This window comes from Trichechus manatus, unplaced genomic scaffold (genome assembly GCF_000243295.1).
Source record: "Trichechus manatus latirostris isolate Lorelei unplaced genomic scaffold, TriManLat1.0 scaffold00007, whole genome shotgun sequence".
NCBI classification, from domain to species: domain Eukaryota; kingdom Metazoa; phylum Chordata; class Mammalia; order Sirenia; family Trichechidae; genus Trichechus; species Trichechus manatus.
The window spans coordinates 28236891-28251245 of record NW_004443943.1 but is presented as its reverse complement, the minus strand read 5'-3'; the positions used below and the strand labels follow the sequence as shown (position 1 = coordinate 28251245).

The following is a 14355-nucleotide window of genomic DNA, read 5'->3' as shown; positions in this document are numbered from 1 at the left end:
ATCCCATTGCCTTCTTGCCTGCATGGTTTATGCTGAGTAGTCTGAGCTTAGTCTTATTGATTCTCCTTTGTAGATGACTTTTTGTTTATCCTTAGCTGCTCTTAAAATTCTTTCTTTATCTTTGGTTTTGGCAAGTTTGATTATATCTTGGTGACTTTCTTTTGGGATCTACCTTATGTGGGGTTCAGTGAGCATGTTGGATAGGTATCTTCTCATCTTTCATGATATCAGGGAAGTTTTCTGCCAACAAATCTTCAACATTTCTCTCTGTATTTTCTGTTATCCCCCCACCCCCACCCCACGTTCTGGTACTCCAGTCACTCGTAGGTTATTCCTCTTGATACAGTCCCACATAATTCTTAGGGTTTCTTCATTTTTTAAAATTCTTTTATCTGTTTTTTCCTCAAATAAGTTGGTGTCAAGTGCTTTGTCTTCAATCTTGCTAATTCTGATTTCCATTGCCTCAATTCTGCTCCTATGGCTTTCTATTGAGTTGTCTAATTCTGAAATTTTATTATTAATCCTCTGAATTTCTGATTGCTATCTCTCTGTGGATTCCTGCAGCCTGTTAAATTTGTCATTATGCTCTTCTCTAATCTTAACTTCCTCTATTACTTTGTGTATTCCTTGGCTTGTTCTGCGTTTTGCATGATCTCCTTCCCAATATCTTGAAGAGTTCTGTATATTAATCTTTTGTATTCTACCTCTAATAATTCCAAGAAGTTCTCTTCCTCTGGAAAATTTCTTGATTCTTTGTTTTGGGAGCTTGCTGAAGCTATTATGGTCTGCCTCTTTACGTGATTTGATATTGACTGTTGTCTCCGACCCACCAATAAGCTGGTATATTTATTTATTTTATGTTTGCTTACTGTGTCCTAGCTTCTTGTTTTATTTTATTTTGGTATGCTTGGGTAGGCTGCTCATGTGAGCTAGTTTGATTATTGGCACCTTTGAAGCTCTAACATCCTGTCACCAGGTGGTTAGATCTGTTAGTAGGTATGTGAGCCCAAGAGACCGTTTACTTTCCATGTATGGATTCAGCTCAGGTATCCAGGTAGTGGGTCATCAAGTGTGTGGTGCAGCCTCTTACCTACAGTCCTAGACAGGCAGGGGTGATTGGTGTAGGCACAGGTATCTGGCTGTAGTAGGGGTTCACGCACTGAGCAAGGAAGGGGGCTGACGGCTGCCCTTGAGTGTCTGGGAGGAAAGCATGTCCCTGTTCCCTAGAGCTCGTAGGTAGGTGGGTTTTGCAGCTGGAGTGTGGGCATCTAATGCTGTTGGTTGTAACAACGGGGAGCTTCCACTTATTCTTGGACCCCTGTTGCAGGCGGTTAGGTGGCATGGGTGGAGCTACCAGTCCTCAGGCCCCTGATGTGGGTATGTGAGGACCCTGCTTAATGGGAAGAGCAGTGTCAGATGTCACGAACTTGCCACTTCACCATATAGCTGATACGGTTGAAGTTAGGCTTCAGGTATATACCTTGTTGTACTGTGGTAATGAGGGCCTACGCTGTTGAAGTGGGTCCACACAGGTCTATGCAGGGATAAATGGCATTCAGAGTCTGGGGATCCCTTATGCCCGTGCCTAGGCAAAGGAGCTGTGCCTACCCTGAGTTCTCGGCTTAGGGATGCTGGCAGATTATTTTTTCCTGTTTGTTAATTTGTTCCGTCTCCAAGGCTGGGAGAATGGCTCAGGGCACATGATGGGTCCTACTTCCAGCCCAGGGGACTCAGCAGTTGCTGAAGCTGGCCATGGACCCAGTCCAGAGCGGGGTTGGGGCAGGTAAATGGGAGAAAAGTTTTTCCCAAAGGGGGTGTTTTTTGATCTGCGTGGTAGGTCAGACGCATGTAGTTATCTTTTGCCGATTGAGTGCTGCTTTTCACTGGTTCTGGAGGCCCGAGTAGACTCTCTGCTGCTTGGTCTCTCCCAGTGTGGAAAACGCCTCCTGAGCACCACTGCTTGTCTCATTGCACACGCCAGCCGATCCAGCCCGAAGGGTGCTGGCTTCTGCCGGGTCAGGTCTGTCAACTCCTCGCTGCTTCTAAACTGTCTCTCTCTCTCCCTGCTGCTCAGTCTGATTCTTCAACTTTGCCTTTGATTTTCAGGGCTCCTAGATTGTCATATATAATTGATTCACTTGTTTCTTTCGGGTCTTTGTTGTAAGAGGGACCACAGGAAGCGTCTGACTACTCTGCCATCTTGGCCCCGCCTCTGTGTTTAACTTTTTGAGGAACTGCTGAACTATTTTCCATGCGGCTGCAACATTTTACAATACCACCAACAAAGGATGAGCGTTCTGTTTCTCCATATCCTTGCCAACACTCGTTTTCCATTTTTTCTGATAATAGCCATCCCAGCGGGAGTAAAGTGGTATCTCTTTGTGGTTTCAATTTGCATTTCCCTAATGACTAATGATACTGAGCGTCTTTTTGTGAGTTTATTGGCCATTTGTATATCTTCTTTGGTGAAATGTTTCTTCAAGTTCTTTGCCCATTTTTTGTTAGGTTGTCTGTGTTGTTGAACTATAGTAGGATGATAGTATGTTTTGATATCTGGTAGAGCAAATTCTGTCTCATTTTTCAAATATTTCTTGGTTACTCTTGTGCATTTCCTCTCCAGGTAAATTTCAGAGTGAACTGATTAAATAAAAAATCTTGTTTGGTTGGAACTTGAATTTATTGAATTTATAGATTAATTAGGGTCGAACTGACAGTTTTATAGTATTGAGACTTCCCAGCCATGATGTATTTCTCCACTTATTCAGCAATTCTAGGTCCTTTAGTAAGGACTGTCTTACTAAAGGGTCTGTCTCATTTTTGTTGTTGTTGCTTATTCTTGGATATTTTACAGTTTTTTAATTGTTTTAGTGAATGGGTTTTTTTTTTTTTTATTACATTTCAATTGGTCATTGCTGGTGTGTAACAATAGCTAACATCTGTGGGTGTTTGCTGTGTGCCGTACACTGCTCTAAGCATTTTATCTCCTATATAATTTTTACAACAAGCCTATGCTTAGGTACTGTTATTATTTCTATTTTATAGGTGAAGAAATTGGGCTTTAGAGGGGTTAAATAATTTGCCCAAGATCACATGATTACTCGGGGGCAGAGCCAGGAGTCCAAACCCACAGTCATGCTCCCAAGCCTGTACTGCTTCCCATTATGGTGTGCGGCATGCCAACCACCTCATCCAGCCCTAGTATTAGTTATAATAGTTTCTCAGCTGAGTCTTTTGGATTTTCTAGGTAGACAATTTTAGTGTCAGAAATAACGACCATGCTTTATCTCTTCTTTTTCCATGGCTCTTTTTTGGTACATAATTTTGTGGATGTTGTATCATCATTTCTCACTAAATCTGACCCAGTCTGTTTTTCCTTTAGTACTGGAACATGTTTCCATTTGTCCTTTCAGGAGCAGATGAAATGGTTGCTTGTGTTTAGTGGCCATGTAGATGGGCAGTGTGATTTAGAAACTCTTCTCCCCGCAGTCCCCAACACATCTAGCGAATTTCAATAGATTGAATGAACGTATGATGTAATTCCACTGCATTATAAGTTTTTGTTTTTGATTTCTTTCTTTTCTTTTTTTTTTCAATTATTCTATCCTTCCATTGCTCAAGTTTCTAAATTTCTGATTCTTGGATGGGGCGGGTACATTTGGGAAGAGCAACCTCTACTTCAAGCCTTCCCTAATCTAGCCCAGGTTCTTACATCCTTATTCAGGCTGACCCTTTACCATTGGTTAAAATGGAAAAGAGCCATTTTGTGTTTTTGTGGAGGCATTTCCCAGCTGTGGGGCTGCAGTCTTCCATGGGGCAGCAGAAACCCTGTTTTGTTGGTCCTTGTTTGTTGGAGTTGGTAGAGAGGGTGGCAGGTGAGCAGTGGGAGCAGGAGCCGCAGCCCCTGGGCACTGTGTCCGATTGTACCATCCAGCTCTGATGCGCTTGGGCTGAGAGGAACCTGGGATGTATGTGTGTGTGTGTGTGTGGCTGTGTGTGTATGTGTGTGAGAGAGAGAGAGAGAGAGAGAGTGTTCCAGACTTCTGCCAGCTCTGGGAGTTAGGACTCACCTTCTCACCTGGGGCTTCCTGGTTCCGACCTAGGCCTTTCACTACTGGTCAGTCCCAAAGCTTCAGCCCAGGGGAGGCATGGGGTGTGTCAGGGCACCGTTGTTGACATCAGCTCCAGCAGGAAGCTCACTCCAAGTTCACCTGCTCTTGACCATACAGCCATGGCCTGGCTGCCTAGGCCCAGGGCTCTGCAGCCCAGGAGTCAGTGGACAGGCATGTCTAGTTATGTTGTATTTTCTCTTATAAAATGTAAATAATATGTTTTTCCCTTTAAAAAGTAGCACATGCTCATTGAAGATTTCTAAAAGAAAGAAAATTGAAAAGAAATAGGTAGTCACTCTACTGCCCGAACACAATCACTTTTAACATTTTAGTATGTTTCCATCCAATCTTTCCTTTTCTATGCACAGACTATTCTTTTAATAGTTGTAATAATGCTATTTGTACCCTACTTTTCCCCCTTATAACAGTGTATCATAAGCATCTTGCCTGTATTCTTTGGGAACATCATTTAAATGACTCTGTAATATTCCACTCAGTAGATGGACCACCATTAATTTGATATGGTTGTCTCGTCCCTCGTGAAGGCAAGGTACATCCTCCTTCCCCTTATTAACCCACTGTGGTTCAGTCATCCATGAAGTTGGCTAAACTTCCTTTGAATTTCTATTTTTAGTATGTACCATCTCTTTGAGGTCACAGTATGCTAGTTGCTGTGTGAAATGGAACTTCTTTCTGCCTTAAGCTTTACTCATTCGAGCTTCAGATAGGCTTTTTGGTCTTATTATCCATATTATTCATCTTCCCCTCCCTGATTCAGGATGCTACCCTCCCTCCCACTGTATAGACAGACACTGCTGTGGATGGAAGTCCCACAAGTGTGATCTCGTCCCCCATCACTGATGTAACTCTCAGCCTTCTAGTTCTGTGTACAGCATTCAGGTGGATGTTTCCCCAGCTGCAGGGTGGGATGTCTGTTGGAGAGAGAACAAGATTTCTCTGTCTCTTTTTTTCCTTTCCCCTTTGGTGTCCCGGGGTGCCATGTTAGCTGAATCTTAGGAACTGGCTGCCTCACATTTTCAGCTGACCCTGCCTCTGTCTTTCCCCTTCCTGACTTCTGTTGACCTGCTATTCCCACTCCACTGGTCCCTCCCTCACAGTGCTGTCACCCTAGCCACTGTTCCTGGTTTGCCCGCTTCCCCTTGCTGAGTGGGTTTTTGTGACCTTCGCACTGTATTCATGCTTCTGGACTTACCCGCTGTAATGATGTCAGTGGCGGAGGTTAGCAGATGGCGGCAGCAGCAATGAGACCTGACATGTTCTAATGACTCCCTCCTTCCCACCCTTGCTGGCTGAACCGATGGAGGGGCAGGGGTTTCCTTGAGGTATTTAAGGAGGGAGCCAAGGGAAATTGGGGGATCCCCAGGTGCTGATGAGGACTGTGACCTTTGCTGCTATAATATCAGTGTTTCACAGGCAGGGCAGTTCAGGAGCCCACTTGCAGCCCATCAAAAATTGATTTAATTGCAATTTTTCCTCCAATTAGGAGCACTGGAGCCTGACTAATTGGAGTAATAGAGAGTAATAAGTCTCAGATAAAAAGCCTTCCTCGGCTGCCTTTGTATCTCTTGTCAGTGCCTGTCAGAGGTCAGAGAGCTTGCATATTCTATTAGGCAGCCCGGCCTTCATTTGTACAAATTAGTTTACCCAACAGTAATTAAAATGCCAATGCTGGTTGAAGAGAACTGAATACACTTGATGGGCATGTTGGTGAATGATGTGACAGTTCTGGTGGCCTCCCTTGCCAAAGTGTGTTAGCCCAGGCTCAGAGGCTGCTGGGGCCTGGGCCAGCTGGGCGGCTCCAGGCAAGCCACGGGGCTGCAGCTATTGAGCACGCCACTGCTACTGCCACACCTCAGAGCCACGCAGTCTCTTCTTTCTTCTTCCAAGAGGAGCCATTCGTTCATTCATTCATTCAATAATCATTTGAGGGTTTAATGTGTGTCAGGCATTCTACTAGGTATTGGGGATATAAATGAGACTAACTCTTGAAATGCAGCCCTCTGAGAAGTTATGGCACGAGGAATGGTATAATATCTTGGGCTCTGGAATCAAGACCAACTGGGTTCAAATTCCAATCCTACTAGTTGCTACCTGTGAGCTAGAGCAAATCACATTACCTCTCTGTGCCTCAGTTTCGTCATTTGTAAAATAGGGAAATTGATACCTACTTCATAGGGTTGTGAAGGTTAGATGGAATAATGCTTTTAAAATACTTGCTTGGCACTTGGCACATAGTAAGTGCTCAATAAATCACACCCTCTCTTCACTTATCAACATTGTTAAGTTGCAAAGACCAGGTCATTATGTGAAATTGGTGTTATGCGAAAATGGAGGATGACCACATCAGATCACAAAATGGAGGATGACTACATCATCATATAACTGCCAAATTACATCATTACATAACTGCCAGTTTACATCATTACATAACTGCCAAGTTACATCATTATGTATCTGCCAAATTACATCATTACATAACTGCCAAACCACTGAGAATCATGGCCCAGCTAAGCTGACACATAACCTGAACCATCACAGCCAGTGTTGTTCTTGCCTCGCACCTTGGCATTCGTTACTGCCAGACGTATGTCATTAATGCACAAAATAGTCAGATGGTAGATTTTTTTACTGTTGTCGTAAATGCAAAATGTTGGGATCAAGAGATAGTTGATAAGTGAGGAGAAGGTGTACTAGTGTTAGTAAGAGGGCCTAAGCTATAGCGGAGGCAGCCAAGAATCTACTATCCTTTCACCCTGCCCATGCCGAACTGATTTTCCTCCTTACCTTCCTCTTCTCTTTTCTAAGTCCTGTTATTTTCTATTCCTCAACTTGAGTACCAGAACTCTTAATTCTCCTACAGTCTTTCTCTATCTTGAGGACTCCTGAATCTACCTCTTGAGCCTGATGATTGTCTCTGTGATGGCAGGTTTACCAACAATACTTAAAAATCAATGTCAAAACACACATACTCCCCCTACCCCCCACCCCATGTTCTCGCTCATTTGCTGTCTTAGCTTGAGGGTCTAAAAGTCATTCTGGCTCCATAAACTCTATTCATTTCAGACCTGAAATCCCCTACCAGAAGCCAGACCTGTCCCAGACCTTACCCAGACCTTACCCAGACCTCAACCCACCTTATGGGCCCCCTGGCCTTAGCTAAGGTAAACCTCGGGACCAGGCACTTCTAGGCACTAGGGTTCACAGGAGGCACCAGACAGTTCATGATCTCAAAGGGGAGATGGAAAGATAACCAAAATTACCATTCATCCTATGAGGAGAGAGTGAAGTATTGTAAGGACTCAGAGGAAGCATGGTCAGCCCACCTCGGGGGCTGCCAGCTCCTGCCTTGCTGCCTGTTCAGTACAGGTTTGCTGGCCCTGTGCCTGGGATACTCCTGAGGACTGAGGGCAAAAGCCATTTGAATTTTCTTTCTTTTCTGAGAAGAGCTTTTTTTTTTTCAGTAACTTTAAACTCTAAATTGAGGTTACAACAAAGACCTTTTAATGGGGAAGATTCTTTGAGGAGTCCTTAGGAAGAGCCATGGAGGTGATGGAACATGTTTCCATTTAGTTCATCTCCAAGTGTTTATGGAGAACCTTTGACATGCTTAGCCCAGTGAGGGATGTGGAGGGAATCTGGCTGAAGACATCAGGCTGATATGAATGAAGCAGGAGATCAGAACAAGGTATTATGCTCAGGCTGAATCACCTGGTGAGGTTAGAGAAGTGAGGGTGACAAGGCCGTCTTTGAGGCACACATCCAACCCTGCTGGCCCCTTTTTCAAAGCACTTTACCTGGTGAGTCCTGAAGAAGGGTATGAGTGTGTGGGCAGTGGTTCTGCGTGCAGCTGCAGCGTTTTGGGTAAATTCATGGGAGCTTGGCTGTGCTTTACTTTCACTTTCCGTACAATGGGAATAATTATCTCTACCTCAGGGACTTGTTGTGGGGTGTGAGGCATCCTTCGAGCGTTCAGAGTAGTGAATTCCTTCTCTTTCTCTGCTCCACGTCTGTCGCAAACTCTGGAGATACTGCACCTGGACACACCTTTTTAATCTTTGGACTAAATGCGGAGGGTCTGTGGCTTTTGCATCATGCCTCCTAAAGGCCGTAAGAATTGGAGGGCATGCAGGGCTGCAAGTGTTGGAGAGTAGTTGGAGGTGTGCAGGACTGTGTCTGCAGCCAGCCTGACCTCCAAGAGTCCTGAGCCGTCCCTGTGGCCTGGAGATGAGTCCTGATATGGGTTCCCCCAGCAGAACCTGGCTCAAAATCTGCCTCACTGGTGCTCAGGTGGTTTTTCCTGAGTGTTAAATGTGATTAAAGGAGCCCTGACGGCACAGTGGTTGAGCATTCGGCTGCTAACCGAAAGGTCGGTGGTTCAAACCCACCAGCAGCTCCGTGGAAGAAGACCTGGCAATCTGCTCCTGTAAAGATTACAGCCTAGAAAACCCTATCGGACATCATTACTCTATCACATAGGGTCGCTGTGAGTTGGAGTTGACTCGACAGCACACAACAACAACAAATTTGACTAAACTATTATAGTCTCCTAAGTGCCAGGCACACTCTACTTTCCCTTCCTCCCTGCTCCACCAAAGTCAGGCAAGGGAAAAGGGCAGCTTTAGTAAGAAATGTTATGGGTGCCATAACCAGGCAGCTAAGAAAGCCCTTCGTAGGGCATGAGGGTAAGAGGCACTCCTCCTTTGGTGGCAGGTGGACAGGACCAGGGATGCGGGGCAGGAATAGAGGAGGACAGGAGTCTCTGGGAAGGTGTTCATAGCTGCCACTTCTCCCCCGCCTGTACCCAGCCTGCTGGGAGGTCAGATCTGGGGGAGTGGCAGGGATTAACGTTCCAGGTCCCTCCCATTCCTTCTCTATTGACTTACCTTGACGCTAATTTAGGCCTGTGGCCAGTCAGGTGCCTGCCACAAGCCTCCTCAAGAGATGTCTGTGTGTCTGTGCTGGCGCCCCTCACCTGCCCCCATCCCTCAAAAGTCTGGAGAGCCCAATTGCCTGCTTGAATGATTTCCAAGTGGCTATTATGTTTCCAACCCACGGTAATTGGCTTTACCAGTTATTAATGGATTACCCTAAGGAAAAAAATGTTGGGGGGAGGGTGGTGAGAGCAACATCTCTTGGCTTTGTAGTTTGGGGCTTCAGTGTCCAGTGGCTGCTTCCCAGTCTGGGAGTCATCTGGGGCATGAAGGGCATGACCGTGTTGGCACTGAAACCCTACAGTTTAGTGACTGCTGGCAGTCCTATGGGTCAAGGGGGCGTTGTCCCTAGGGGAAGTCTTTGCTTGAGGCGTAGAACCCCAGGGTGGTTCTCATGGCCTTATTATTAGCCTAGGATTGAAAAGCAGACACCTGCCCTGCAATTTTGACTATAAACCAGTGGCTCGGCCAATGCCTACACTAACGTCTCCCCCATCAGCAACTGTTGGGCCAGACTCCCCAGCATAGCCAAAGCCACTGGCTTCTTGAGAGGCTTCACTACGGAAATCCATCTCCCCACTGACACGCTTGGGATCAGAGAGCCACAGGTGCTGGGCTGGGCCAGGGAAGATGGGCAGCTGCCCCCACATTGCTAACCTGTCATTAGTATGTCCAGTACCCGCCCTCCACTAGACAAGTAGGGACGTGGCCCATCCCTGCCCCAGGGCTTCTGAGTGACATGACTGCTTTCAACTCTCTTGCTTGCTGTTTAGGTTTTCAAACCCAAGGTTCCTGAAGGCCTTCCCCTCCCCACCCCTGCCAAATCCACTAACAAAGGAGTGGTCTAGCTAGGTTCAAGTTCTACTCCTAGCACTATAGCCAACCTGTCTATTGTACTGATTTCTTCACACTGGGTTTGTGCCTCTACTTGAAAATGAAATGATGCAGATTATATTTGTTGAACTTTTGAGGGGTTTAAGAGGCACTCTGGGAAATATGGTCAGAGTGTTCCTTCTCACCTGCCTCGTGGTAGCGTGTGTCAGTTTCTAAACTGCGTGACTCTCATCCCGCTCCCAGCACCCTGGCTGCCTGGCTTCTCACATTGCCCACTCTCCCTACCCCCATCCATGGGATTTACTCACCTTTCATGTTTTTCCTTTTCCCAGTCTGAAGCCTTTACACCTGCCCTGTGCTTGTACCACTTACCAGCTTCTCTCAGCTTTTAAAACCTTTAGTAATGCCCCCCAGCCATCCCTACCTCCAGCCAGGGCACTGCCTTCTAGTCCCCAACTCCCTATCCCAGGAGAGCTGTTCTGTGCCATGGGCATTGTGATCTCAGGGTTCGTATAGCCAAGCCCGGCAGGCTTGTTCACCTTGGGCTCAGAGTTACCCGTCTAGAGATTATGCTTTTTTGGTGAATAGAGACCATACCACTCAATCTGAGCAGCAAGCTGGTAGCCTTGAACCCATGGGTTCTCTGACCAGGCAGCTCTGGGAGGTCCAGCCCTCACCATGCTCCCAGCTATCTTCCCACAAGTCCTCTGTTGGCCCTCTTGGCTGTTGCTCTCATTCTGGCTTAACCCCACCATTCCCTGGAAAATGAGGATAGCATTTCCAATTGTGTAGCCGTTTCCGCCACAAGTTCTGACAAGCCAGGTCTGACTCTGCTCTCCTTTTGTTTGGCAGCTCTTTTGTGACAGGGACGGCTTGTTGTGGGCACTTCTCACCCCTAAGAATCTGGGACCTCAACAGGTAAGAGATTCCTGAGCTCACAACAGCTTCCAATGGGGGTGGGGCCAGAGCAGCCAGGGAGGCAAAAGGAAGAACTGGCTGAGCCAGCCCCTGCTTCAGTTAGCTGGCTTGAGTGGTCCTGGAGGGGCTGGGAAGGACCCCTGCTCTGAAGCCCACCAGCAGCCTTAGCTGTGGTGCCTGCTCATATGGAATCATTTGGGGCAGCTTGAGGAGACTGCTGAAGTAATTTATAACAGATAAATAGTTTCATGTAGAATTTATTATAATAACAACAATTTGGATTTACGATACTTTTCTCTGACGAGTGCCTGACTATGTGGCTACATAAAATCCCATCTAACCTCATGGATTTGTTTTTTCTTTTAAAATAAAGAAATTTTGAAGATGGCTGTCTTATTTATCGAGTGCTGCTATAACAGAAATACCACAAGTGGATGGTTTTAACAAAGAGAAATTTATTCCCTCACAGTTTAGGAGTCTAGAAGACCAAATTTAGGGTGTCAGCTCCAGGGCAAGGCTTTCTCTCTCTGTCAGCTTTGGGGGAAGGTCCTTGTCATCAATCTTCTCCTAGTCTAGGAGCTTCTCAGCACAGGGACCCTGGGTTCAAAGGTTGCACTCACCTCCTTGTTCTTCATACTTGGCATTAGGAGGTCCCTCTGTCTCTCTGCTGGCTTCTCTCTTTTTTATCTCAAAAGAGATTGACTCAAGATACAACCTAATCCTGTAGATTGACTCCTGCCTCATTAACATAACTGCTTCTAATCCTGCCTCATTAACATAACTGCTTCTAATCCTGCCTTATTAACCTAGTAGAGGTTAGGATTTACTTTAATAGGATAATCACATTAGATCACAAAATGGAGGACAACCACACAATACTGGGAATCATGGCCTAGCCAAGATGACAGACCTTTTGGGCGGACACAGTTCAGTCCATAACATTCCACCCTTTGGCCCCCCAAAATTCATGTCCTTGCCACTTGTAAAACACATTCACCCCATCATATCATCCCAAAAGTCTTAAATCAACTCTGAGTTCAAAATCTCATCTTCTGCAAAATTCCTCTTCACCTGTGAAATCTAGAATACAAGTTATCTGCTTCCAAAGTACAATGGTAGAAAAGGCACAGCGTAGACAATTACAAATGGAAGAAATTGGAGGGAAAGAAGGGGTGACAGGCACCAAGCAAGTCAGCAGAACACATTACATTAGCTCTCAAGGCTTGAAAATAATCCTCTGTTCTCTGAGACCATTTAGGCAATGGCCCTGCCCTCTAGACTCTGGGTGTTGGCCAAACTCTCCAGATTCTAGGTAGAGGCCATTCTACCCTGGGCAACTCTGCTCCCTTGCATTTGGGCGGCCCCATTGTACTAGTCTGTCTGAGTGGTGAGTCCACCCCCTCAGCCCTGGCAGGCCACCTTCTTCTGCCCTTTGGCCATGGCAGCCCCGCCCCCTCAACTCTGGGCAGTAGATCTGGCCTTATCCCACTAGCACTTGTGAAAGACAGCCCTACACTCCAGAACTGAGTTGGTGAAGACCTGACTCTTTGAAACCTAGGAGGCTATGGGCCCAACCTTTGAAACCCCAGAGGCCATGGATTTACTCTTTGAGACCCCAGAGGTCGTGGCCCTGTCCTTTGAGACTGAGGCAGTTCTGCTTTCTATGCTTCTTGTCTCTTCAGCTTTTGCTTCCTGGTTCCTTGGCCTCTAGGCCCCTTGGCCTGACATCTGCCCTGATCGGGCAAGTGTTCGAAAGCTCTTTAGCTCTACTGAGAAGTGCCTGGAGGCACCCCATGCTACCAGTAAACCTTGGCCAGAAGTCACTCAGCTCTCTTGCTCCATGGGTTGGCAAGCCTAGCTCCACTGATAAGTGGAGACACCCCACTCCACCAGGAAGCCTCCTGCCCGAAGGCAGTTGGCTCTCTCACTCCATGGGTCGACTCCTGTACCATCTGGTGCTGATCTCCTGGTTCTGCTGCTACTGTTTCTCTGCTGCTGCTACTGTTTCTCTGCTGCTGCTTCTCACCATCTGTGCTGTCTCCAGTGTTACAGCTCTCCTTACTTGCGAGCCCTCACCAGAATTGTCTTTGATATCTGTAATTCTACCAACAGTCTCTTCAAGACAATCTAGGCTTTTACTATTAGTCTCTTTAAAACTCTTCCAGCCTCTACACATACACAGTTTCAAAACCGCTTCCACATTTTAGGTATCCATTAGAGCAGCACCCTACTCTCCTGTTACCAAATTCTGTCTTAGTTATCTAGTGCTGCTATAACAGAAATTTATTCTCTCACAGTTTAGGAGGATAGAAGTCCAAATTTAGGGCACTAGCTCCAGGGGAAGGCTTTTTGTCTTTGTCGGCTCTGGGAGAAGGTCCTTGTCATCAGTCTTCCCCTAGTCTAGGAGCTTCTCAGCACAGGGACCCCAGGTCAAAAGGACACACTTATCTCCTGGTGCTTCATTCTTGTTGGTAGGAGGTCACTCTGTCTCTCTGCCCACTTCTTTCCTTTATATCTCAAAAGAGATTGACTCAAGATACAACCTAATCCTGTATATTGACCTACCTCCTTAACATCCAAAAATAAAAAATCCGTTGCTATCAAGTCGATTCTGACTCATAGCGACCCTGTAGGACAGAGTAGAACTGCCCCATAGGGTTTCCAAGGAGTGGCTGGTGGATTTGAACTGCTGACCTTTTGTTTAGCAGCCTGAACTCTTAACCATTGCCCGACCAGGGCTCTCCTCATTAACATAACTGCCTCTAATCCTGCCTCGTTAACATCATAGAGGTTAGGATTTACAACAATAGGATAATCATATCAGATAACAAAATGGTGGACAACCACACAATACTGGGAATCATGGCCTAACCAAGATGACACACATTTTTGAGGGATACAGTTCAATCTGTAACAATGGCCTACAGATGCAGAAAAGAATTACAGAGAACAATTAAAATTCATCCAAGTTTTATTCACGGTTCTCTGCCTTGGCATGCTTGACACATTCCCATCTGATTATCTGCCTTTTATTTATTATCCAGCTTTTTATTTTGAAATAATTACAGATCCACAGGAAATTACAAAAATGGGACAGAGAGGTACCCATGTAACATTTTACATTGTTGTTGTTAGGTGCTATCTAGTCGATTTCAACTCATAATGAACCCATGTGACAGCATAGAAATGCCCTGTAGGGTTTTCTTGGCTGTAATCCTTATGGAAGCAGAATGCCAGGTCTTTCTCCCGCAGAGCCACTGGGTGGGTTTGAACTGCCAGCCTTTCAGTTAGCAGTCTAGCACTTAACTGTTTGCACCACCAGGGCTCCCTAACATCTTACATAACTATAGTATAATATCAAAGCCAGGAAATTGGCATTGGTACAGTCCACAGAGTTTATTCAGATTTCACCAGTTTTATATGTACTCATTTGTGTGTGTGTGTGTCTAGTTCTTTGCAATTTTATCACGTGTAGATTTGTATAACTGCTACCACAATCAAGATACAGAACTGTTCATTCCATCAGCACAAAGCTCACATGC

At 45.9% G+C, this 14355-nt stretch overlaps 1 protein-coding gene across 1 annotated transcript in view; it reads left to right on the top strand.

Moving 5' to 3' along the window:
* Positions 1-14355, top strand: part of FBXW4 (F-box and WD repeat domain containing 4) — a 93000-nt gene that overhangs the window by 63844 nt on the left and 14801 nt on the right. Inside the window, exon 6 of the mRNA XM_004370053.2 lies at positions 10748-10813. Within this exon, the coding sequence (XP_004370110.2) occupies positions 10748-10813 (66 nt within the window). The remainder of the gene's footprint in view (positions 1-10747; positions 10814-14355) is intronic.